Genomic DNA, 27,452 nt, shown 5'->3' on the forward strand with positions numbered 1-27,452 from the left:
AACTTATTTATATCACTTTGCAGCCTCCTTATGTCCTCTTCGAACTTACTTTCCTACCTATCTTTGCATTATCAGCAAATTTAGCAACCACACCGTTGGTCCCTTCATCCAAGTCATTTATATAAATTATAAAAAGTTGAGGCTCCAGCACTGATCCCTGTGGCACACCACTTGTTACATCTTACCAACCAGAAAATGGCCCATTTATGCCTACTCTCTGTCTGCTGTTAGCTAGCCAATCTTCTATCCATGCCAATATGTTACCCTCCACACCATGAGCTTTTATTTTCTGCTATGACCAGTTACACCTGACCTGCACACTACAATCCACTTGAAACTCGCCACTGGCCCCATTTGATATATCAAACTTAGAATTCTCTGCTCCCTGTTAGCTAGCCAATCTTCTATCCATGTGTTCACAACAGCATTTAAAGGGCCCACACCTGGTGAGCTGCACTTCAAGGGGAATACGGAAGTGAGTGCACACTAGCGTTGCGCAGTCATGAGGGTCGCCTGTTTGATTTCAAGGGCGAGGCGCCGCGCATTCAGGTGAGGGCACAGGCAAGTCATTTTTTCCCGGATGGATGACAATGTGGTGCCAGGGCAAGGGCTGCACTGCGGTTGGAGTGAGTGGGAGGAGGTACAAGGCAGCACGGTCTGATGGGAGTGCACAAGCACATGTGGGAGTGGGGTGGGGAGGGAAGTGCCCACACATTAGGGAGATCCTGTATAAAGTGATCATTCTTCTGCAGCTGAGATAATTCAGGTGCAGCCACATTGACATGCTTGGAGTCAGACCTCTTAGCTCATCTGCCCAACCAAGCAGCGCAGAGGCATGAAAGTGCATCAAATGCTCCTGACCTTTTCACCCCTCAGGGGCAGACTGCAAATTACTGAGGGTTTTAGGGGGTTGAAGAACAACTGGATGACTGGGCAAGTTGTACAATCTCCTTACTATAGCTGGCCATAGAACAGTCACTGGTGAAGGAGCTCATAGCCCCTTGCAATGTCTCCATTCAGGTTTGGGCCAGTCTCCCCCATGGTTCAAGCTAACAGTGCAGCCTTGCAGGAGAATGCCTGTGCCTGAGCTGAGAGCAGAGCATGCAGTCCTATGGGCAAAGCTGCCGCCAACTGGTCAGGTGGAGGTGGGTGCAGTTTCGGGCAGCCATGCAGCGCACTAAACTCTGGCCATCCAAGTGGTGGCCAGCACTCTCCGGGAAACATTAGGGGGCCTTGTCATGGAGCTGGGGCTGCACAAGTAACCATGTGAAGTCCCAGTGTGAAGACCAATGCTAACCCACGCATCTCTCTCTTCCATTCTGCAGGAGGAGTACATAAGGAACATGAAGCCAGAGAGTGGAGGCAAAGGAGAAGATAGCAATGGAGGTGCCTGGCTGGACAGAGGGAGGAGCAGCACCCTCAGGAAGGAGGGGTGGCTGGGGCTCCCGCACACACCGCTGAAGAGGCACAGCGAGCCATCACAGTTCAGCACCTAGCTAGACCCAGGGTCTATAGACACCGCCTTTCATTCTTGCAGATGACTGAGAACCAGTGTCGCTGAAGACTGCGCAAGTCCACGGAACTGGTCGTCACATCTGTCAACTACTGCAGGATTTGGCGCCATGGGGACATGGAGGGCATCCACTGCCAGTGGCTGTGAAAGTGTGACAGCTGCGCTCAATTTTTACACCAGTGACTCCTTCCAGGGATCCACAGGTGATCTCCGCAGGATCTCTCAAGCCTCCGCACACAAATGCGGTCACCCAACTTTGTGCATTTTGGCCTGGAACAGGAAAGCCAGGGAGCAAGGGCGATTGGATTTGTGCAGATCTCTGCTTTTCCACAGGTGAGGGTGCCAGCAACTGCACTCACGTGGCAACAAGCAGTGCAGTATGTGAATCGCAAGGGCTTCCACTCGCTGAATGTTCAGCCAGTCTGCAACCACAGAAAACACATGCTGCGGGTCTGCACACGGTTCCCAGGGAGTGTCTACGACTCCTCCATTCTCAGTTAATCTCAGATCCCTGACGGCCTCCAGGGTCCACAGAGGCTGCAGGGATGGCTCCTCAGGGACAAAGGCTTTGGCTGATGACGCCTGTGCAGTGGCCTCAGACAGCAGCACAGCGAAGGTATAATGAGGCTCATGCTGCAACTTGCATTTTGGTGGAGCAGACCATCGGGATGTTGAAAATGAGGTTCTGGTGCCTGGAGCGGTCTGGTGGAGCACTGCAATACAGACCACAGAGGGTGTCACTCATCGTCGCTGCCTGCTGCGCCCTTTACAACCTGGTGCTGCAATGGGGAGAGGAGCTGGCTGAGGAGGAGATGGAGGAGTTGCACATGAATGTTTGACTCCTGTCTGGCTGACGGCAGCGCACATACCCTCCGTGATAAGGCTAGTGTCATGGAGATGCAGCGAATGCACATAGTCCCTACATTCCAGGAGCATGATGACGACATGCAGTGGGGAACTGACTCACAGCATGGTTGTCTGATGGATGTTACAGTGCTGGATCCTCACTTGGTTGAGCATTGCTGATCTCACCATCACACAGAAACGGTACAGATCATTGCCAGACAGCAGAATGACCCTATTTTCAAAGTCTCTGAGGATAGTTCAGTACCTAGCTAGATAAGTAGGATGCTTGCCAGGCCAGATGAGAAGGATGCCCAGCATATGTGGGTGGTGAGTGGAGCCATGGACGGGATGAAGACACAATCTGCAGGGTGGATGAAGTTGTGTGTGAGAGAGTGAATGGTGATGTCCCTTGAACTGGCAGTGAGTGAGATCCCTGTGGATGTGCGATGGGTTTGTGAGTGTGTGAGTTGAGAGTGATGGGAAGAGTGACTTACCCTAGTGGAACAGAGGAGATCATTCATCCACTTTTGGCACTGGGCGGCTGTCCTCTTTTGCAGGGCGTTGGTGCTGACCGCCACTGTCACCATCTCCCATGCTGGGTTGGTGACCTTGCTTGCTGCTGTTTGCTCAGAGCGTGGGTAGAGGACTTCACAGCGGGCCTCCATTGCGTCCAGTAGGCGCCCAAGGGAGGCGTCGCTAAATTTGGGAGCAGCGTATTTCCTCCCTTTCCAGTAGCTTCTGATGCCTTAGAGAGAGCTAACTCTGTGCCGGGGCCTCCTTTAAACATGGCGCCCGGGTTACTGAAGGCCTGAGGTGAGGGTGGGGCGGGCTAATCAGAGGCTGCCCTGCCAGCCACCTGGCATGTTTCCCAGGAATGCATTATTAATGAGGTGGACATGCCGGGAATGGGACGATATGGCACGAAAATCCGCCAATGTGGCCGGCTGGTAAAATGTCCATTTTCCCGCCTGCCACCACACTTAGTGCAGATCTGGGATGATTCGGCCCCTTGACTTTATCACACTTGTTAATTTTTCAAAGTAACACTTGCATAACTAATCCATCACAGTGTTCATTGGTTAAGTAGGGCTCCAACTCAGCATCTTGCACCATAGCTACCCAGCTCTCCTCACAATTACTTAGAAGCACAATGCAAATTTCCTTCCACTTCTTTAACAGCAGCACAGCCCTGCATTGCTTACTTCGCCTTTCTCACGCCACTTTAAGCACACTCCTCAACTCCCAGCCTTCCCTTCATTCATTCTACCTTCTGGCAGGAGAAATTGACATACAATGCAAGCCAAACACAGGCCACTGGAAGGGCTTCTCCACCTTTAAGCCCCTCACCACAGGTTACTTGATGCCATAGTCACCTTGGCAATCCGGAAAGAGCCAGACAGGCACAGCCTTCCAATCCTTTATTTGATTCCCGAATCTCAGAGAGTTGATACATTCATCCTCGGCTTCTTTCTGCCTTTTCCACAAATCCGCCATCGCAATGGATGGGGCACAGGAGGAGGAAGATGCTAATGATGTTGCTGAATAAAACGATGATGAGGACAAAGCCACCCAGGGTGAAAACCCACATAATTCTGGATCGCTTGGTGGCACACAGCCAGAAGCCTGTTTGTCCTGCCTTCAACGTCCTCCAGAAAGGCCTGGAGTTTTTAATGAGTGAAGTTGCAGATTGTTTTATTCTTTGGCTTGCTGCTGTGCACAGCTGAATTCAGGGAATAGATGGTACAAAGTAATAAAAATAATGATAACTTATGCAGTAAACTTAGCAGCAAGAGAAGTGAAAGAGCCAAGCAGTGCCCTGCTTTTTGTCCCCATTCTGCTTTCAGTGACTGCAGGGTAAACTATGGACTTAGAGGCTGAATGGAAGTTTCCAGGTTCAGCCGCTAATACCTGGGCCTGAATTTCCCCTCGGCGCGTGCGATTGGCGGGCCTGGGAGCAACCGGGAAATGGGCCCCCGAACATGATTGACCCTCGACCGTGATTTCATGCTGGCTGGCCAATTAATGGCTAGCCAGCATGAAACGTGCGCTGTGAGGCTCAGCGCTGCCGGGGTTGGGGCGAGCGATGACATCATTGTGGGAGCGGGTGAGCGCTTCAAGAGAGCTCCCTGAAGGCAGGCAGCTGCCTCAGGGAGCTGCAGGCCTGCAAATAATAGCATGCAGCACTAAAAAGCTGCAAAAAAAATCCATGCATCACATCCTGAAAGCATACCTCATCAAAATGCTCTTCCCAGATATTTCTTTTTATTTTATTTCCTAACGGAGGTTTCATCCCGCCCTTGGATTAAGCTTCATGAAAAATGTAAAGGCTGCCTGGCTGATTCGTCTGTCCACCAAGGTTGGATGGGCCATGAAAAATCGCAGGCATTTGCACCGCTAATGAGTTTAAATGCCCGCTTAATTGTCGACGGGTGTGCTTTCGACTTTTGCATGCGCCCACCAAACAAAATATCGCTTGAGTGTGCGATGACGTTGGGATGCTTGCCCGGCATCACCTCGCATAATTTTACGCCTGATTGGGTTGAGCGTGTGCCCGCCTGCGGGATGTAAAATTCTGCCCCTGTTTTATACCTGCACCAATGGGAATGTTAGTAAGAGACCCAGCAAACTCATAGGTATATCCCTCTAGAGGCCATTGGTAGATACAGCACTCTTCTGAAAGACACAACATTGGAGCAAGTCATTTTGGAAAACCCAGGCCACCAATTCACCTAATCATTATTTGCCAATCTTACCTTCTTTCTTCATACCAGCTCGAAAACATTTCTTCAATCTGCAATACCTGCACTGGTTCCTCTTGTCTTTGTCAACAACACATTGCCGATTAAACCTGAGGGGTCATATAGTAAATTCTTGACTAACTATGAACCAGAACATACAATCAGGGTTGTCATTAGGATTTTAAAAAGTTACATTCTGAAACTGAAAAAGATAAAATGTCACTTTCATGTTCCCTATTTCTAAACATAGCATCTCAGGTGGCTGTACCCGCAAAAGCCGAAATGGACAAACATGAGGATGGAGGTTGTCTCCTGACTATGTAAACAAGGTAAAACACTTAGCAGTACGTCACAGGAATTGTCTATGTGATCTGAATGACTTGGAGGAACTAGTGGAAGCTCCAGATTGAGTGCAGAATTTAAAAAACATAAATGCAAATAGTTAGTATCATTGTAATCAGCAGCAGGGTATAAACATAAAATTGAATTAAGTTACAGATTTAAGTTCCAAAAATTGCAGTGCTGACACAATATTAAGATCAACGATGTAGCAAGGCAACTAAACTAGAAGTGAAATTTTGTTGGTATGCAAGTACCATTACATATTTAGTTCCAGGAAAGCCAGTATACTATAGAAAGGAGTTTCCATAAGCCAATCACCTGCCTGAATCTTTACTGATTTTATGTTTAAAGTCAAAATTGGCACATGTTAGGAGGGTCACCATGGAACAAATGGTAGATACTATAACCAGAAGAAGCCCATGCCACACGGGAAAGGATAACTTAATTTATCTGGGATACGGATGGGTGTTGAGATTTTGGATATCAGAAGGTGCACACTGATGGTTATATCATGTATTAATCGTGCTCTACTCTGTGGACATTGGGGGTGACAGGGCTGCAAAATGAGAGAGCTGATTGGCTGTTGGTTATTCATCCAGCTGATTCTGCTTTGCTTTGAATTGAATGGAATGGAATGGAAAGGCAGGCAGATTGTATAATGGTCCACCGATTTACTAACATTTGTTTTGCACCCCCTCTGAAGTTGAATTTTTCCCTGTTTGTTGCATCATATGACCAAATAATGATTGCGTATAAGGGCAGAATGTTTAATGTAATGATAATGCAATTAAATATAGTACTTATAATATTCCAAATTCTCTTTTCACAGAGCAAGGAGAAACTAGTGGTTTTCTGTTGGGCAAAAATACATTTGAATGATGCAGTAAATACACTGAAGAAGATGATAGTGAAGTGGAAAAGGAAGCATAGGATGACTTATGCAGCAATGGTGATGAAGGGGCAACAATGATGTGGGACAAGGAAACTATTTGTGCCAGTGCAAATCTAAAATGGCTAGTTAGAAATCCCATGCAGTTGACCATCTACCAGTGCTACTCAACTAGTGAGGCAAGCACTGATTTGCGGCACATATTCTCTAGCACTGCCATACCAAATACATTATATTTAACTTCTACAACCATCTTGCAGTCTCGCATTGCCTAGAAAGGAATATCAGTTGCTCAAGAGGAAAATGAAAAGTCTACTTCTTGCAGTTTCTCCTACAGTTCTTGAAACGATCATATCAAATCACATCAAAGTTGAGGGGAATGGTGAGCTCAATTATCACCGATAGTGCCTTCACTCTTTTGGCCTACATGCACAGCTCAGTCATAGGTTCCTAATTCAATGAGCTGCCTTCTTAAACACCTTCCTTCTAGATTGTATCACTTAAATTCTCTAATCTTTTGTCATTGTTCACTCTTTTACACCTGGATTCAGTCTGGTTCCTCTTTACTGTGTATACACTTTTCATGCATGGTTGCCAAAGCTAGACACAGTAACCGGAATTTTCTGGTCCCGTCTCTGGTGGAAATTATTGCAGGCAGGATGGAAAATCTGTTGGACCAGCCAAAGGTCCGTTGACTTTGGGCGGGAATTTCGGGTCCCGCGGTGGACGGGACTGAAAAATCCTGGACTCTGAGGAATGGTCTAAGTGCATGATGGCCTTAACATAATTTATCTAGACTTATGTTCTATTGTAATGGCTATAGGCATTCATGTTATTCAGTTGTTATATATGGCACTGCATCAACAAAGATGGGAGGTAACCAGAGGTCTTAGGGATTCAGCACTCAGGCCATTAATATTTACAATGATCTAAGTGATTTTGAAGTGGAGTTAGAAACAAAACTATACAGTTTTGCTGAGAATACCAACTTGTGGCCAGGAAGATGTAGGGGAGGGGGTAGGAGGGGGTTGCAAATGAGACAAATGGGATAAATGTAGAGAGATTTGGGTTATTTACAAAATGCAGTTGACAAGTATTGTTTAATGCTAATACAAATTCATCAGGGAATACGAGGGAAGGGGAATAAGTCATGGGAATATAAGATAAATGGTTATTTCTCCACACGACATAACACAGAAAGTTCTGAGCACTACTTGTGGATCGGTTACTGAAATCATCAGCAGAGTGTGCAGAAAAGAAAGAAGAGCCTGGAAAGAGGGATAGAGCTCAAGTCCCAGAAAATGTTAAAAAGCTTACAACAGTACTTATTCAGCCATTACAGAATAAAATGTACAATTGTGATCACTGTACAATATCCAAACATTGGAGAGTTTTGGGGTAGGATAATTAACTTGATACCCAATATGGGGCACCTAAACTGTGAGGAGAGTCATGGATATTAGAAAAGTTTACAAATGAAAAAATGGATCTAAAGTCATATGTTCGGAATTCTAAGGGAATTTGAATAAATTGAACCTAGATGAGCTGTAACTGCCGAGCTCCGGGACAGTGTATCTGGGGGGTACCCGAAAGATGCATGGGAACACAGCTCCCCACCACCCCGCACCACTGGATCTTCCCAGGTAAGAATTGCATAGCAATTGCTTGGGAAGTTCAAACTCCAATGGGCAATTGCCCTGCATTAGGAACCATCCGAAAATACATTTTAAATCGCAAACTTCAGATGGTTCCAACTGTCATACAGCAATAGTTGCCCAGAAAAGTTAGAAGAATTAAAACCGCTTCTAGCTTCTGGATAACTATTGTACAGACCGCTTACGACCCCTCCCCCCTCTCACCATGGGACTACCCCCATCCCCTGACTGCCCTTGGGACTCCTTCCACCGCCTCACTACCCACTCCCCCTGACCCCCAATGGGCTCCCCCCACCCCCCAGTAGCCCCTGACCCCCATGGGACTTTCCTCAACCCCCAGTACCACACCCCAACTACTCCCCCACAGGACTTCCCCCCAATCCCCCACTATCCACCCCCGACTAACCCTCCCACAGGACTCTTCCCACTACCCCCCACTACCCCCCATGGGACTCCTGCCACCCTGCCGACACCCCCATGAACACCCCCAACCCCCTCACTAAACCCACTGGACTCCCCCACCAGCCGGCCCCCCCATGGGACTCCCCCCATGCCACCACTATCAACTCCATCCCTCAGCCCCCCACCCCCAACTACCCCCATCCCCCGACTACCCTCCCCACCCCAACCTACCTGTCCCAGGCACCACCCGAACCCTGCCCCAAGACCTGACCTGACCCATCCCTCCCGGGCCCAACCCCTTCCTCCCCCATCCAGGCCTGACCCAACTCCTCCCCCAACCCCCAACCCCAGTCCTGATCCAACCTCCTCCCGACCCAACTCACCCCCCCACTCCCAGGCCGAACACGCCGCAGCCACATCACCCCCCGACCCTGAACCCTTCAAATCCTATTTTATTTACCTACCTTCTCCCTGGCTTGTCAAAGTGGCTGGACCTTTAAACTTACCACAGCCCTCCTTCTCTCTGAAGCTGCAGCCCTGGACAGGAGACAATGGGAACCTGCTGCACTGCACAGATCTCGTCCGGCCTTAGTCGGAAGGTCGGGCGAGATGGGACTGGCTGGATTTCAAGGTAAATAACTACAAGTGAGGTGGCAATCCAACTCTATTGCCAGTTCACTGGAAGTTACAGGCCAATATGTTCAACATAATCAAAAACTCTACAGGTTACAGAATCAAACTCAAGAGAAAAGAAATAGAACCACCATCTTAGATTGAAGCAAAAAATACATTGGGTGGTGGATGTGTGGAAAAGGCTGCGAAGGAGGTGTTGAGGGCATAAATTCAAGAGGAAACAGGTATTTGGCATAGGGAAGGATTGAACATATTGAAATGACAGCAGGAAAGGACCCACAGATCCCTCTCACCTGTCCTGAAGTGATGGGGATAAAGTACTCTATGATATATGGTTTTATCAAAAGTTAGGACCAGACAGGTGGACCAATACCTCTTGCAGTCATACATATTCCTCTCTTCTTGCTCTTGCATGGTTACTTCTGGTGTTCCTCAGGGGTCTATCCTCAGTCTACTCCTATTGCTCAACTATTCACTGTCCCTCAGTCAGTTTCCTTGTGTAAGCTGGCGACACCTAGCTCTACCTCACTACCACCTCTTCCCGTTCCTCCATTGTCTCTAAATTATCAGACTGCTTGCCCGATATGCAGTGCTGGATGAGCAGATATTTCTTCCAACTAAATGTCAGAAAGACAGAAGTCATTGTGTTCGGTTCCCATTCACAAACTCCACTCCCTAGCTATCAAATCCATCCCCCTCCCTGACAATTGTCTGAGGCTCAACCATACTGTTCACAATCTTGGTGTCATAGTTGACTCCAAGATGATCTTTTGACTACATATCTGCACCATCACTAAAACTGCCTATTACCACCTCTGTACCTTTGCACGACTTTATCCCTGCCTCAGCTGATCTGCTGTCGAAATTCTCAACTTTGTCTTTGTTACCTCTGGACTTGACAGTTCCAATGCATTCCTTGCTGGCCTCCCATCCATCACCCTCCATAAACTTGGGGTCATCCTAAGCTCTGCCACCTATATCCTAACTCACACCATGTCCCACATTCACCCACCACCTCTGGGTTCACTGACCTAAACTGACTTCTAGTTAAGCATTGCCTCGATTTTAAAATTCTCATCCTTGTTTTTAAATACCTCCATGGCCTTGCACCTCTTTAGCTTTGTAACCTCCTCCAGCCCTACAACCCTCCTATGCACCTACAATTTTGCTTTCATGCACGTCCCCACTTTTCATCGCTCCACCATTGGTGACCCTGCCTTCAGGTGCCAAGGGCCTAAGCACTCGTATTCTCTTCCTAATCTTTCCCCCTCTCATTCCTTCTTTAAGACACTCCTTTAAACCTATCTATTTGATCGAGCTTTTGTTCAGCTGCCTTAATATCTCCTTTGTGACTTAACACCAAATTTTGTAAAGAACCTTGGGATGTTTTACGATGCTAAAGATACTATCTAAATACAAGTAGTTATTGTCATTGGTGTTGTCTGTACATCTCATGTACCATTCCAACTCTGGAATGCAGTAGTAGCTCAGTCTAGCAACCATTCTTCTTGTGGAAAGTAGGTAGTGAATGTAGCAGTCTATATTTGGATCATGGGCCCAAACTGAGCCAAGTCTGACCCTATCTCCACTCAACATTAAGACATACACCCTTCCCAGTAGGAGATAATCAGCGCTATCTGAGCCAGGAATGCTGACCACCATTTTCCTTCACCTCCCCTGAGGACAACTGCAGCTCCCCACCACAGTTCTGTAGGCTACAGATTGAAGCTACAACCTTCCATGGTCTTGTATGGTTCAGCTACATATCTAAAATTTCTCCCTATCTGAAGGTTAAGCAATGATATTAAAATAAACTTTATTTGGAAGTAATCAGTAATGGTTGAAACAAAACATCTTAATACCATGAAAACTAATGTGAACAAAATGCTGTAAATAAACTAATAATCATCTTGAAAATTGTTTACTACCTTAAAACTTTAGAATTGATTTATTACAATAATTCCTACACTGCCAGCTCTCAGAATTGAGGCTACTCGAGGACCAAGGCACATGTAGAAATGATTCTTTACTAAGACTGATGATTACATGTTCAATTTTTACTCTGGGTCACTTGGCAATGTCAATACATTATAAGCAGGAGATCAAAGTGGTATACCTGCAAGAGTACACATGATTCTTCCTTATGCTTCGTCTGAAGAAACCTTTGCATCCATCACAACTGGAGGCACCATAGTGTTTTCCTGTTGCTCTGTCCCCACAGATTGCACACAACGTGCTAATCCCATTGTCTGATGTGTTCATGGTGTTTGTCTCTGTTGGAGAAGTGTCTGAGTGTGGAAAGTAAAATAAAATCAGTCCAGTTACACTTAGCAGGCAGCACAGTTACAAAGCCAGGAAAATTTTTCGCTAACAGACACCTGTCACCCTCTCTTGCCATTTCAATTAGTATGTGCTGTTATGTTACATTACAAAGTGAGCCATATCAAATGTTGTTATTATTCTGATGAGTCTCTTTGTACTGTCAGAAGCAAAAGGATCTAAAGAATCCTTTGAACATTAATTTCACTATCACAGTTATTCTTTGATCATATTTGGCAACTATATGCAAAAATCCACCCATTATAATCTGTAAAAACAGTAATCTTCTAGAAATGAATGTGTTTACTTAAAGTGGTCGTACTATTTTGCAGTGGTGTAATTCATAAATTTCAGCCCAGTAGCATAAATTCAGAATCAAACAGTCTCTGAGTGGTTTCAGAGGGCTGATTCAAAGATGGGGAAATCAAAAATATATTAAAATATAATTTGTAGTTTAAAACAAATCCAAACAAATGTATTTTCACTTTCAGTTCTAATGCTCAAAAAAGCAGTAGAACTTTAGGTATGCTTTCAAATGGAAATGATTAAGACCGACACTGGCACAGCTACAAAACTATCTGTTGTCTTCTAATAAGTAGCCATAAATGATTTCTTAACTGACAAGCCTTGAACTTTTGCCAACAAATAATGCCTCTTAAGCACTATGATATCAAGGACAAAACATAAATTAATGCAACAGAGCTATAATATCATATAAACCACAATCTAAAAGTTATTAGGAATATTTTCTATGTAGCTGGGACTAGTCTGTAGAATGTAATTATTCGTTATTTCAACTTGATCTCTTTCTGTTAACTCTCCCACTTGCACTGGGAAATTTTTCATCTTTGGAGGGTTTAGAAAGTAATGCTCCTTAAAAATTAATGAATACATCCTGAATAGAACTAAATTCTGAGAGTGTCAATGTGACTAATGTATAAATCATCACTGCCTAGAAATTACTGTTAGGATGTTTGATATGACCATTAAATAATTGAGGAATGTCATAGAAATGTATTAAACAGTCATCTACTAATTTCACCAACAATGATTTCCAGGCTCACGTTAGTTAAACCAGTATTCTACAGATGCTATGAAATAAATGTTGATGTACCTATAAGTGCATTGTTAGTCCTGTATTGAGTCCTTAAAAGAATAGCCAACAGTTAAAGCTTTAGACTAGTTAAATAATCAGTGAAGGGATGAGGTAACCATTAGTTTATTATTTACTTAACATGGTCACTAGCCGCTTATAAATTTCACTTCTCGTCTAGTCCAAAAACTATTGTGTATAATTTTTAAGCTCTAGGGGCAACAATACCTCAATTTTGCTTCACAAGTGACTGGAGTGCCTGTTCCAATGAAATTTAATTAATTAAATAAGATGTTTAGCACAGAAATGTATATTCATTTTTTTCTGTTGAACTTGTCAAAAGACTAAAAATTATAGGATTAAGATAAATGGAGCAGGGAATACTCCAGCTGGCTTTATTTTAAGCCTCTGACACACTGACTGACAGCCTGCAAGTGGGTGGTACATTGTATTTTTTAAGAAAAAAGCAGTAGCCAGATTCACAGCGCTACCGCCAAATATGTTGTCAATTATTAAGAGCGAAAGGAAGTATCGCATTGGAGTAGTCATAATTTCAGTAAAACCTATTTTAAATGAATCAATTCTTTATACAACCTACTTTCAATTCTTTACATTACTTCAACCTACTGATCATAAACTAAGCAATGTATTATCAACAAAATACTGTAACTTACCATGGGTGTTGTACAACAACTGCATATTTTCAAACTCCAAAGCAGTGTAAGATGGGTCTAAAGCTTCACTATAATTTGCCATATCCATATCCAAGAACGATTCAGACAGCCTCATTATGAATGTACATCGGGCTATGTCTTACGCACCCCACCATCCGACAGCACTGCTAGGTTGTCTTTTACACATTCAGAATTTTGAAATGCTGCCCACAATAAACTACGTGATCAGCTTGTATAACTTTATGTTGGATGGGAGGAGTTCTTCAAGTCACAGGCTCATTCTGCACAGTTGTGTTAGCTATCGCTTCTGGACCAAGAGTACCTGAATGAGGTTATGATGTTCATGGAATTTTTAGTGTGTGTGTTATCATTTGAAAGTCAGCAACAACTATTGGCTTTCTAATTACTTTAGGTGCCTGAAAGAAGACTTTGCATAAAAAATACAGTTACACTGGAACACAGCTTTGAAGTAGAGGGAAGCTATCAATAAAGATCAAGTGTAATGGAATGGATTTTTCAACTGCTACCAATAAATGTTGTGGCTGCTTGTTTAGCTTTGGGAACAACCGTTAACTATATTTATTTGCAGTGTCAATAGGAAACAGAATGAGGTCAGATTTAAGACAACAAAAGTTGATGAACTTGAGTTTGTGAGGCAGCATGGCACCTTCTCAGAAGTTGTACCAACATTAATGCTCAAATTAGGAATCAAAATGAGACAAATGTCTTCAATAAATAATGGATGTCCTGAACATCCTCATCACTTATTTTATCAAATGATGCTCTGCATTTGATGGTTTGATAACCATTGCTGGAATGTCAGGGATTAACTGCACCCTCACCTCCATAGAACTTTGTCCAGGTGCAGGGAATGATAGGTTAAAATAGTAAGCCACAATATTTCTCCATTATAATGAATCGGCACGCATGAGAATGTGTTATAAAGCTGGAATACATTGATCTTCAGATGGTAGTGATAAACTACCTGAGGTTTATTTTGCAGTCTACAGCATCATCTCAACATTCACTTTATAACAAATTCCAAACTATACATTAATAAAAACAGAAAATGCTGAAAATACTCAGCAAGTCAGGCAGCATCAGTGGAGCGAAAACCAGAGTTAACAATTCAGGAGACCTTAAACGTTAACTTTGCTTTTCTCTCCACAGAAGCTGCCTGGCCTGCTGAGTATTTCCAGCATTTTCTGTCTTTTTTCAGGTTTCCATAACCTGCAGTATTTTGCTTTTGTATTAATGTCCAAACTGTATATTTTGTGCGCAAAGGGGGAAGCTGCATATCTTTTATATAATTGCCTTAACAATTTTACTTTATAAATAGTCTCTGTGATTATGATGCATTTATACATACTGGGCACAATCAGGAACAGCACATTTGTGACTTTATCAATTCCATTCTGGCTGAAGGTCCTTCATGAGCCATTCTCTGCTAATTTCAATTTTATGATTTATTCTTAAACTACATTTGAAAAACAAAATAACATAATGCTAAATAAACCTGCTTTGTTATTCTATATCGGATCTCACTAAATGTTGCATATGCAGCTGAACTTGGAAAGCAAACACAATTTTAAATGAAGAACTATAAAAATACTTTACACAATCATTGAAGATAGCGAAAAATGCTTCCATCACAAAACACAGATAATGGTCACAATCTACCAAGTCTTATCAGATTTTGCATTACACATTAAGTGGAACCAAGAAAGCTTCATATATCTTATCTATACAACTATTAAATCCATACTTATCCAGCATTCAATTTTCTGCCCCCTCCAATAATTTTAAAAACAACTGATATTATGATAAATATCTAATCTTATCTACAAGGTTACATGCATAAAAAAATAAATTCCAAAAGAATATTCCACTTTATCATGCTGCGGTATAATCCTCACATTTACTTGAATAATATACTAGCAGTAAGAAAAGGAAAAAAATGATTTGGCATTATAGCACCATATATCCCTCTCTTCACTGTAGAGATGTGAATAAAAATGATGCAACACTAACTGAGTGGGCCATTTGTCTTTCTTAGCTCTGCTGTGAAAATTGTTCCTATTCAAAATTAATTCAGGAAAATGGGTGACAAACACAAACAGAAGGCTTCATTCAAGGTCAATCAGAAGAAACTTCGGCAGAGTTTTAGGGTGGGAGTGTACTTTGAAAAATAAGTATTGAACTCCGAATTACATTTGAGTTTAACCAGCTGAAAGGAGTTATCTGGAGCAGGTGCAAAGGCCACTGGTGGTATCTTGCTGTAGCAGCAACAAGAGGAGAGAATAGCTCAAGAGGGTAAAGGCCATAAGAATCACATAACTCACAGAACAAACACTTTGGGAAGAATTTTCTGCCTGTCAGGCGGGCTGGTTGGGAGCGGATGTGGGCAAGCGCGGAGCCAATCGCCACCCGTGACCAGCTCCGCACTGCCACTTTATGCAGGCAAGCCAATTAATGGGCCAATCCAACAACTAGCCGACGATCTAATCCCCATCAAGGTGCTATAATCTCCACTGGTGCCTACCTGGCTGAGATGGTGTGACGCTGGTGCTTATCTTGGGGCACAGTGGTGAGGGCAATTCACACTTGCTTGAAGTGCAGGCAGAGACAGAGAGTGCCCATGGCGCCAGCAGTCGGAGGACTGCGGGAGACCAGGAACATGCTCAGTCGGCGGTTGATGATGAGCCTCTGGAGTCGTCCCTGAGCAGCAGATGCTGGAAGTCCTGCAGGGCATGTGGGAGGATCTGGCAGAGATACATGAGGAAATGCGTGGCATGTTCTCCGTGCTGGAGGAGTTCATGTGGAGCATCAGCAATGCATTGACCCTCATGGACAAGCACAATGCTTTCTCCATGGAGAGAGTGGTGACTCTCATGGAGAGGCGCCTCCAGGAGAACAATCAGGGCTTCCTGGGGTTGCGCTCGTACCTGCAAGCCCTCACAGCGGCATTGACCTCAGATGGTCAGTGTCAGTGTGGGAGATGGATTGGGCACCCAGTATCCCAGCTAGGTGACCATCCATCGATGGTGAGCAGGGAGGTCCGCAGCGACCTCACATTGCCTGTTGTCTCTGAGGTCTCCTCTCAGGGCATTCTGGATGAGGGCAGCAGCACCTTCAGTTCTGCCAGTGACCATGGGACCCGATGAGGCTATGGCGACTGGAGAGGTGCCAGCCATGCCACTGGCCGCTCCCTCCCAGACGGGGCCATCACATGCCCCACGGGCCAGAGGACGACTGCCAAAGTCATCAAGGCCAACAAGACAGCAGAGTGAGCAGCAAGGGGGGAGCACCTAGACGTAGCACCCGAAAACGTAAACTTAAGACCATAAGACCATAAGACAAAGGAGCAGAAATTAGGCCATTCGGCCCATTGAGTCTGCTCCGCCATTCAATCATGGCAGATAAGTTTCTCAACCCCATTCTCCCGCCTTCTCCCCGTAACCTTTGATCCCCTTACCAATCAAGAACCTATCTATCTCGGTCTTAAATACACTAAATGACCTGGCTTCCACAGCCTTCTGTGGCAATGAATTCCATAGATTCACCACTCCCTGGCTAAAGAAGTTTCTTCTCATCTCTGTTCTAAAAGGTCTTCCCTTTACTCTGAGGCTGTGCCCTCGGGTCCTAGTCTCTCCTACTAATAGAAACATCTTCCCCGTGTCCACTCTATCCAGGCCTTTCAGTATTCTGTAAGTTTCAATTAGATCCCCCCTCATCCTTCTAAACTCCATCGAGTATAGACCCAGAGTCCTCAAATGTTCCTCATATGTTAAGCCCTTCATTCCTGGGATCATTCTCGTGAACCTCCTCTGGACCCTCTCCAGGGCCAGCACATCCTTTCTGAGATACGGGGCCCAAAATTGCTCACAATATTCTAGATGTGGTCTGACCAGAGCCTTATAAAGCCTCAGCAGCACATCCCTGCTTTTATATTCTAGTCCTCTCAAAATAAATGCCAACATTGCATTTGCCTTCCTAACTACCGGCTCAACCTGCAGGTTAACCTTAAGAGAATCCTGGACTAGGACTCCCAAGTCCCTTGCACTCCAGATTTCTGAATTCTCTCCCCATTTAGAAAATAGTCTATGCCTCTATTCTTCCTACCAAAGTGCATGACACCTTAGGCACACCATGGGCTTCTCACTGGTGGTTTTTTGTTGCCCTGCTATTAGTTGATTATAATTTGGTGTGCAGCTCAACGCCTGTGAATGAAGTTTCTTTAGTGTTTTGTTTTGTGAATTCATTAAATGCTTTAGTTGTGAACAAGGCTCAGGGTGTTTCCTTATTTCTGCAGGTGTACTAGAACCCATGATGTTATGAGTGACTTGTTTGTCATTGAGTTTTATTGACAAGACATATAGTTAACGTTCCTAACCAGGCAGATGTTGCTCTCAGGTATTGAGTATAGAGCCAGCAGCCCTAGCATCTGTGGTGTGCTAGCTGAAGATTCATTGGATTAAAGCCTCCCAGGTGTCCCTGCCTCCCTGGAGTATGTCAGCGTCTACTCCCTCAGCATTCTCCTGAGCATGCTCATCCTCGGACTCACTACTGGACTCACCGTGTGCAGCCGGAGCATCTGCGTCAACATCTTCTTCCTCCACTGCATCACCCCTTTCCAGCGCCAGATTGTGGAGGGCGCAGCATGCAACCACTATCAGCGACACACAATATCGGGGGTATTGCAGTGCACCCTCTGAATGGTCCAGGCATTGGAAACGCATCTTGAGAAGACTGATGGTTCTCTCCACCACAGCCCTTGTGGAGGCGTGGCTCCTATTGTACCACTGCTCAGCTTCTGTTCTTGGATGGCGGAGAGGCGTCATGAGTCACCTTCTGAGGGGTGGAAGAAGAATGGGAAGAACCTAACCAGCCATATGAAGGTAGCATTGGTGGCAGGCAGTAGTGAAGTTTTTAGAATGGGGCATTGGATTCCCGTGTCCAGCCAGTGTTGCCGGAAGTGAGTGAGCAACGGAAACGGCTACCCGCCCAGCAGTAGCCGGTGGCCAATTAGTGCCAATTACCTGGCCAATTGAGGCAAGATTGAGGACGGTGCCAGTAAGGCCCTACGCTGTGGCCAAAGCCTGGCAGGTCCCTAGAGGTGGTCTCTTGGCGGCAGGTTGCACGGGGATGGGGTGGGGCGTGGGGGGTAGGTGGTGGGGGCAGCGGCAGCAAAGCCTTCTGAATTGAAACACCCTGCCTGGGGTAGCTTCTAGCACAGGACCACAGCTGTGGCCGCCGGCTTTCCTGAAGGGGGTTCTCTTTCCACAACATTGGCCTGACTGCTGTTCCCACAAACCATTTTAAATAACTCCTCAGAGCAACAGTGACAACCTCACCTGCTGGGGCTGCCAGCAGGACAATGCCCTCCCGTTGGCCCAGCTGGGTACCCGTCTTGTCCGCCATTCTTAATTGGATGATATTCCTGGAGGCGGTCCCTTAATTCATCACCGCCTGTAAGCTTGTGCAGGCGGGTGCCAGGCAGCACCAGCAAGGTCCTGACCTCTGTAAAACGTTTAAGCCGGTAAGATTCCACCCATTAAGGTAGGTTTTCAGCATAAGGAATAAAACGGACAATAATTTCAGGCAACTGCATAGGTGCAGTTAAATGCGGAGATTGGATATTGCTGTCTAACTTGCCCGACTCCTCCAAAATCTTCACTATAACAGTATCTCACTGAGAGGCTCAGTATTGAGATACATGGAAGAGTGTAAGGTTCTAGTAATTACTCATTACCTATTAAACTCATCAGAGACAGTTAGGGCTAGTGCAATAAAGTGCAACTACATTTCTAATGGTGAGATCTGTCTTAATTGCTGCCAAGCATCCTCTCTGATGCTGAAAATTTACTTTTACTTTTAAAGAGTGGAGTCACGTTCATCACATTCAAATTAATGTTGGAGATTTAAAAACAAATATGGACCAGGATTTCCCAGTCGGCGAGCGGGGGGCGGGGCCCTCTTGCTGACGCGTAAAATGATGCGGGATGACGTCGGGCAGAATTCCCAACGTCACCGCGTCCCATTTAAATTTTCAGGTAGGCGGGGGCTCAGCAGAATCAGCTGTGTGTCCCCTGACCTGTCAATGGCCAATTGAGACCATTGACGGAGTCATTAAACTAATTAATGGACCTGCCCATCCAACCTTAAGGTTGGCGGGCAGGCCGGGAGCCCTGGCAGGCATCAGAAAAAGCATGAAACCTCACCCCTGGGCGGGATGAGGTCTCATGTAGGTTTTTAAAAATGTAATTAAAGTTTTTTAAAAAAAGTTATGGACATGTCCCAACTCATATGACTGTGTCAGGGATTTTCTTTTCTATTTTTCAGATTTTTTATTGTACAGCCGATCTCCCTGAGGCAGCACTTAGCCTCAGGGAGATGAGCGTGCTTTTTTGTGCGCATGCACGAAAGAGTGCACTCTCGGCTCAGGGAATCCCCCTCCGCCTGCACAGGGAGCGCATAGCACTTCCGTGCGGACATCATGCTGGGTGGGCCTTAATTGGCCCACCCACATAAAATGGCGGTGTGCCCCCAATTTAGCCCCATGTACAGAAAAATAAAGAAAGAAAAAGAAAGATAGGATTAAGAGAGGGAGACAAGGGAGAAAGAAAAAATGAAGAAAACCATGGACAGAATTTTCCAATGGGGGGAAAATTCTGCCCGTGGTTTTCTTTATTTTTTCTTTCTCCTTTGTCTCCCTCTCTTACTCCTATCTTTCTCTTTCTTTCTTTCTTTTTCTGTACATGGGGCTGAGTTTTCATGATGGGCTAGGGAAATGGGAGATGGGCCATTCCAGGACTTTGGAAACCCGAGCCTGTCACCTCTGCCTATTCCTACCAGAATTTCATCTCCTGGAGATGAGGGTAGGAAGGGTTTGGATTTTCTGACTCCTGAGGCAGCGTTAGAGGAATGCATGTATCCAGTGGGTTGTTTAGAAGAACTGCCTTGGTTTTTGGGGACATTGGCCCAGCTCTCCAAAATAGTTCTTATGTTCCCCAACCTCCTCATACTTCTACCCGCTCTCGGACCCCTCCGTTCCCCTCAGATTCTCCTTGCCCCCTCCATACTTCCTTATAACCCCACCATGCACGCTCTATGCCCCCCATATATCCTCCATAGCCACCTACTAAGCATTCGCTATGTACAGTCCTCAGTAGCCATGCCATAGAAATGGAAAGCCTTCAAAGTGGAAAATTAAAAATGAGATCTTTAACAATCTAAGAGAACTGTCAGTGAAAAAACACAACCATTCATATTTTTAAAATGATCCTGACCCTATGAAAAAAAGTTCAGCTCCTCAAGTGGCCATTCAATTGTAAAAACAAACTTCTATTCAGTAACCACATCAAAGACAGATAATCCTTTACTCATTTTTTAAACTGTCGATCCAACTGTGGACAAAGCCCCCTGTTGAGATGTGTGGTTTTGTAGCTTTTGAACCTCAGCTAAGGATTCCTAATGGCCTCAGTTGTCAAAGCAAACCCTTCAAAATGGAAACAATGGTGACTATTGAAACTGCAAAAAAAAGGCCCTGCTTTTTTTCTAAGCTACACCAGGTGGCCTGTCAGTCAAAGCAGCCCAGGAGCAGGTGTCTACTTTTTTTCTCTAAGTGAAAGCTTGTAGACTAGTTTTGTTTCCAAATTTCAAGGGCTGTGGGGTGTTAAATCATTTCAAATCATGACAGTAGAGCTTCCAGGCACGATTATCCTCAGTTTTAAATGTGAATAGCACTTACACCAATGGGAAAAATACTCCAATGCATCTCAACACTTACACAATGCTGATCAATATAATACTCAACTTAACGTTGCAGGACAGTGCTCAGTGATCAATAATGGCATTAAAAATACATCAAACGTACAGTAGAGCATCTAATAATGACATTTGAAGCTGTCAAAATGCTTAACGCTTAACCGTCAGGATGTTTCTCATTCCTCAGCAAACTTCTGCCAAGGTTCACGAACTGCCAAACAAGGTGGGTTTTCAAAAGCCTTCCAAAACCCATCCAACCCGACAAAAACACTGGGAAAAAAATCCTCTAGGGCTGTCAATGGTGACCTCAACATCAGCAGAAGCCTGTGAGGAGTCACAACGCAAGCCAGTCCCGACCCTTGATATGGCCATGTGATAATGGGGTGGGGTCGAGAAGACACAGGAAATTCAAAATTCCTGAGAAAAAATCCAAGGTTTTTGTCATTTCTGGTCCATTCCCACTTCCATCAGGAGATGGAAACCCAGCCTGAGGTGTAACATTGAATTCCAACTTGCACCTCCTGGTTCAGACTGCATGCCTCAGGAAGAATTCTTCAATCTGATTGGTTAAGGAGATATACAATCACCCAATCCAAACGGGTTCCAGATACAATGTAGAGGGCATTGTGTTGAAATACATTTCTAATTACTGCACTTTCCAGTGCAAAATTCCATAGGAAGTCTATGGGCAAGTGTAAGTGTAATGAACAGCAAGCCAATATTTCCTAAACAAAAATACCTGGAAAAACTCAGCAGGTCTGGCAGCATCTGCGGAGAGGAACACAGTTAACGTTTCGAGTCCGAACGACCCTTCAACAGAACTAAGTAAAAATAGAAAAGAGGTGAAATATAAGCTGGTTTAAGGGGAGGGTGGGACAAGTAGAGCTGGATAGAGGGACAGTGATAGGTGGAGATAACCAAAAGATGTCACAGACAAAAGGAGAAAGGTGTTGAAAGTGGTGATATTATCTAAAGAATGTGCTAATTAAGGGTAGAAAGCAGGACAAGCAAGGTACATATAGCCCTAGTGGGGGTGGGGTGAAGGAATCGAAAAAGGCTAAAAGGTAGAGATAAAACAATGGATGGAAATACATTTAAAAATAATGGAAATAGGTGGGAAAAGAAAAATCTATATAAATTACTGGAAATAAAAGGGGGGGAATTGGAAAGGGGGTGGGGATGGAGGAGAGAGTTCATGATCTAAAATTGTTGAACTCAATATTCAGTCCGGAAGGCTGTAAAGTGCCTAGTCGGAAGATGAGGTGCTGTTCCTCCAGTTTGCATTGAGCTTCACTGGAACAATGCAGCAGGCCAAGGACGGACATGTGGGCATGAGAGCAGGGTGGTGTGTTGAAATGGCCAGCGACAGGGAGGTCTGGGTAATGCTTGCGGACAGACCGAAGGTGTTCTGCAAAGCGGTCACCCAGTCTGCGTTTGGTCTCTCCAATGTAGAGGAAACCGCATTGGGACCAACGAATGCAGTAGACTAAATTGAGGGAAGTGAAGCAGCATTTCACTTGCACTTCCCTCAATTTAGTCTACTGCATTCATTGCTCCCAATGCGGTTTCCTCTACATTGGAGAGACCAAACGCAGACTGGGTGACCGCTTTGCAGAACACCTTCGGTTTGTCCGCAAGCATTACACAGACCTCCCTGTCGCTGGCCATTTCAACACTCCACCCTGCTCTCATGCCCACATGTCCGTCCTTGGCCTGATGCATTGTTCCAATGAAGCTCAACACAAACTGGAGGAACAGCACCTCATCTTCCGACTAGGCACTTTACAGTCTTCCGGACTGAATACTGAGTTCAACAATTTTAGATCATGAACTCTCTCCTCCATCCCCACCCCCTTTCCGATTCCTCCCCCTTTTTTTCCAATAATTTATATAGATTTTTCTTTTCCCACCCATTTCCATTATTTTTAAATGTATTTCCATCCATTGTTTTATCTCTACCTTTTAGCCTTTTTCGATTCCTTCACCCCACCCCACCCCCACTAGGGCTATCTGTACCTTGCTTGTCCTGCTTTCTACGCTTAATTAGCACATTCTTTAGATAATATCACCACCGTCAACACCTCTTTGTCCTTTTGTCTGTGACATCTTTTGATTATCTCCACCTATCACTGGCTCTCTATCCAGCTCTACTTGTCCCACCCTCCCCTTAAACCAGCTTATAATTCACCTCTCTTCTATTTTTACTTAGTTCTGTTGAAAGGTCATTCGGACTCGAAACGTTAACTGTGTCCCTCTCTGCAGATGCTGCCAGACCAGCTGAGCTTTTCCAGGTATTTTTGTTTTTGTTTTGGATTTCCAGCATCTGCAGTTTTTTGCTTTTAGCCAATATTTCCTAATGGGAGACTGCCTTAACCTTTCACCATCAAATTACTGAAGCAATTAGATCACTTAAAACGCTTTGTGAAAAATAGCTTTACAAAACAAAAAAATACATATTTCATAAGAACATAAGTAAATTTACCCACTGAATTGTCCTTTGTGCCATTTAATACTAAAGTAGTTATTATAAGTCTCAAAAATCTGGGTGCATGTTAACTGCTTGCTTCTGCTTCAAAAGCTGGAAAGAGCGTTCAGATACATGCATCCTGAGCATGTGCAGTTTGTAGAAATTCTCGTGTGCAATCTGTACTCCAATATGCGCCGAAAGATGTGTTCCCTCATTCTGTGAGGAGTTCAGCATTTTATTTTGGCTTTCTTGGAGCAATTTCAGCCCTAGCGGAAAGTAGACAGCTAAAATCAGGGTACTAACTTATCCACTGGCATCTCACACTGATCACACTGTGTTCCATTTTAACCTGCTCTTCTGAGCAGGCAACATGGACATACATCTGAAGCCTGTGGGTTCATTCTCTAAAACTGCAGATCAGGCTCCGGTGACAGCATCAAGCCCTGACACCAGTTTTAACTGATGGCCTGAGCAGGGAATCCCTTGTGCCTTTCATCCGAGGATGAAACAGAGTAAAGGACCAGGCCAGAAGACTTTACAGTAAACCAACTAAAAGTACAGAAAATCCAAAATGTTATGCTTCTGTGCTCCTGGAATATGCCAGCAGTGCATTTCAGAAAATTGCACATATCCAGCTCATTAATTTGAAGCAGCAATTTACTCTTAAATGCTTCATGGCAGGAATGGAAAGCAAGAAACAGCTGAAAATGTAAAAAGGTTGCAGTGGGAGAAATACCTTAAGGTCTAAAAGGAGCTATCGATGAATCGGAAGGAGGCTGACCAACATTAACACAGTTGGGGTTGAATGAAAGTGTGCCATTCATTTGGGCTAATCGTCAAACAAGGCACACAATTTCCTGCTTCCACAGCGTTGCCACATATTAGCAACGGGCAGTACTACCAGCCTCTGCTGCCAACCCCACCCTACCTTCCCAATATTTCAAAACTTTTACTATGCGCATCCCTCCTCCTACCCCCACCTGGCAGTGTTGAGGCTCTCAGTGCACGTTTCACGCTGGCTGGCTCTTAATGTTCAGCACCATTTGCGACTCCTCAGACACTGAAGCAGTCCATGTCCAAATGCAGCAAGATATGGACAATATCCAGGCTTGGGCTGACAAGTGGCAAGTAACATTTGCACCACACAAGTGTCAGGCAATGACCATCTCCAACAAGAGAGAATCTAACCATCATCCATTGACATTCAACAGCATTACCATCGCTGAATCCCCCACTATCAACATCCTGGGTGTTACCATTGACCAAGAAATGAACAAAACTAACCATATAAATACTGTGCTACAAGAGCAGGTCAAAGGCTATGAATCTTGCAGTGAACAACTCACCTCCTGACTCCCCGAAGCCTGTCCACCATCTACAAGGCACAAGTCAGGAGTGAGATAGAATACTCCCCACCTGCCTGGATAAGCGCAGCTCCCACAACACTCAAGAAGCTTGACACCATCCAGGACAGCAGTCCGCTTGATTGGCACCACATTCACCACTTTCAACGTCCACTCCTCCCACCACCGGCGCACAGTGGTAGCAGTGTGTGCCATCTACAAGGTGCACTGCAGCAACTCACAAAGGTTTCTTAACAGCACCTTCCAAACCTGCAACCTGTACTAACTAGAAGGACAAGGGCAGCATTTGCATGGGAACACCGCCAGCTGCAAGTTCCCCTCCAAGCCACATGTTACCCTGACGAAACTTTGGGCAGAATTCTGTCCTCGTTGGGCAGGCGCGGTGGGCAGTCTTAGAAGCGGTCGTAAAGCCAACCGCCAACCAGGATCGGGCCCCGACATGGGTTTCATGCTGGCTGGCTAATTAATGGTCAGCCAGCGTGAAATGTGTGCTGCAGCGCTGCCGGAGTGGGGGTGCGAGGAGTGCGAGTGCGGAAGTGTGCGCATGCGTGGGGTTGTGCACAGTAAAAGCTCCCTAAGGCACAGAGCTGCCTCAGGGAGCTGAGGAATTTTGAAAATAAAAAATAAAGAATTTAAAAATGTTAATAACACGTCCCCTCATGTGACTCTGTCACATGAGCAGGGACATGTTAGAAATTAGTTTGAAATGTAAAAAATTTTTTTAAATCACTGATCGAAACCTCATCCCGCCCATGGATGAGGTTTCGCAAAAAATCCAAAGGCAGCTTGGCCTTTTCGTATGCCTGCCAACCATAAGGTTGGACGGGCAGCGAAAAATTTCATTGGGCAGGATTTTCCCGTCGGCAAGCTCGGGGGCGGGGCCCACTCACCGACGCGTAAAATGACACGCGATGGCGTCAGGCGGAACTCGCGACGTCACCGCGCCCCATTTAAATTTTCAGATAGGCGGGGACTCAGCAAAATCAGCTGTGCACCCGCCAACCTGTCAATGGCCAATTGAGGCCATTGACAGAGCCATTAAAGTAATTAATGGGTCTGCCTGTCTAACCTTAAGGTTGGCAGGCAGGCCAGGAGCCCTGGCAGGAATTAGAAAAAGCATGAAACCTCATCCATGGGCAGGATGAGGTTTCATGTAGGTTTTTAAAAATTCAATTAAAGTTTTAAAAAAAATTATGGACATGTCTCAACTCACGTGACAGTTTCACATGAGGGGACATGTCAAGGAATTTTTTTTTCTATTTTTAATATTTTTGACAGTAGGGCCGATCTCCTTGAGGCTGCACTTAGCCTCAGGGAGATGAGTGTGCTCTTTCGTGTGCATGCGCGATACAGCACACTCTCAGGATTAGGGATTCCCCCCCGCCCGCACAAGGAGCAGACAGCATTTCTGCGTGGACATCACGCTGGGCGGGTCTTAATTGGCCCACCCGCGTAAAATGGCGGCATGCCCCCCGATCGGAGGCGCGCCTCTGGGCTCCCGCACTTCAACTTTGCCCCCGACGGGGGGAAAGTCCTGCCTATTTAGTTAGAACTTTAATGGCCTTACTAGCCCTGTTAATTGTCGGCAAGTGCGCTGCTGACTCATGTGCGCACCCGCTGACTGAAATATTGCATGAGTGTGCGATGATGTCGGGACGCTTGAATAGCGTTATCACGTGCCACTTGACGTTCATTCAGGTCGGGCACCGCCTGCCCGACGAGAGAAAAATTCTGCCGTACATCGCAGTTCCTTCACTGTCCCTGGGTCAAAATCCTGGAACTCCTTTCCTCCCAGCACTGCGGGGTGGACTACAGTGATACAAGAAGGCAGCAATAAAAATGCTGACCTAGCCAGTGCCTCCCACGTCCCATGAAAGAATAAACAAATAAAAATCTCCCAATCTTGATCAATCCTCAGCTGAAAATATACACGAGCAAATGTTAGGTGAGGAAAGGGCTGCGTTTACATAGCCTTTAGCCTCTCCCTCTATACAAATAGCCTCGGAACACTCGCCATCGAGGCACACAGATGAAGAATTACCATTTGAACGAGATGTCCAGAAGTAATCAGTGTCTATGGGATTATACTTCAACAAGGAGGCAATGCCTTTAGGAGGGGAAGGGGAAAAGAGTGCTAAATAATAAGTATATGGGTTTGCGAAGTATGCTGGTGCGTAACTGAGGGTGTCACTTAACTGTGGATATTTGGTTCAGTTGAAATTTCTGCGGTGTCACTGGTGCTTCAGGCAAGTGACTTGTTGAATGTACTTCTGTTAATGATTAATGCTTCATACAACAGAATCTGAATTAAAACAGGACTTGTTTGAAACGTCAGGCATGGATTTTATTTTTTGGTCAGAAATATTTGATGGTAAATCCTTTATCTCATGAAGGAAGTCCATTCCAGCAAGTTACATTTGAACACTCATGCTTAATTTAGGATAAACTCCTTTCACTGTCCTAGCAAGTTGTTTTAAGCCTAATCTGCAAAGGGAATACAGTGTTAAATTTTGATTTCTCATAGGGGCCTCCCTCATAACGACTTGGAACAGAGTTGAATCTCCCTAAAAAGTTTTCATTCAGGCCCACAGTAGTCTCCAGTCTTTATCCCATCAATCCAGGTTCAAGGCCAATCTCCAGAGGTGGAAGGAGGCTGTTCTATACTACTCATCAGTCACTCCCCTTGCTAAAGATTTCTAATAGCAAGGACAATAGCCAGTTTTCAAATATTTACATGACAGCCCAACCAT

General features: G+C 45.1%; 1 protein-coding gene across 8 annotated transcripts in view; it reads right to left on the minus strand.

Annotated features, from left to right (window-relative positions):
* LOC144679678 (hepatocyte nuclear factor 4-gamma-like) overlaps positions 1 to 27,452 on the minus strand; it is a 190,545-nt gene that overhangs the window by 40,648 nt on the left and 122,445 nt on the right. For 6 of the 8 annotated variants that reach the window (XM_078540286.1, XM_078540287.1, XM_078540285.1 and 3 more), the window contains 2 exons: positions 11,135 to 11,306; positions 5,113 to 5,207 (listed from right to left, as the gene is read on the minus strand). In XM_078540286.1, coding sequence (XP_078396412.1) covers positions 5,113 to 5,207; positions 11,135 to 11,280 — 241 coding nt within the window. In that variant the 5' untranslated portion in view covers positions 11,281 to 11,306. Of the gene's footprint in view, positions 1 to 5,112; positions 5,208 to 11,134; positions 11,307 to 13,104; positions 13,296 to 27,452 lie in introns of those variants that run through there. The other 2 variants (XM_078540284.1, XM_078540283.1) reach the window with 1 other exon arrangement.

The sequence above is a fragment of the Cetorhinus maximus genome, chromosome 4, assembly GCF_964194155.1.
Source record: "Cetorhinus maximus chromosome 4, sCetMax3.hap1.1, whole genome shotgun sequence".
Classification (NCBI taxonomy): Eukaryota; Metazoa; Chordata; class Chondrichthyes; order Lamniformes; family Cetorhinidae; genus Cetorhinus; species Cetorhinus maximus.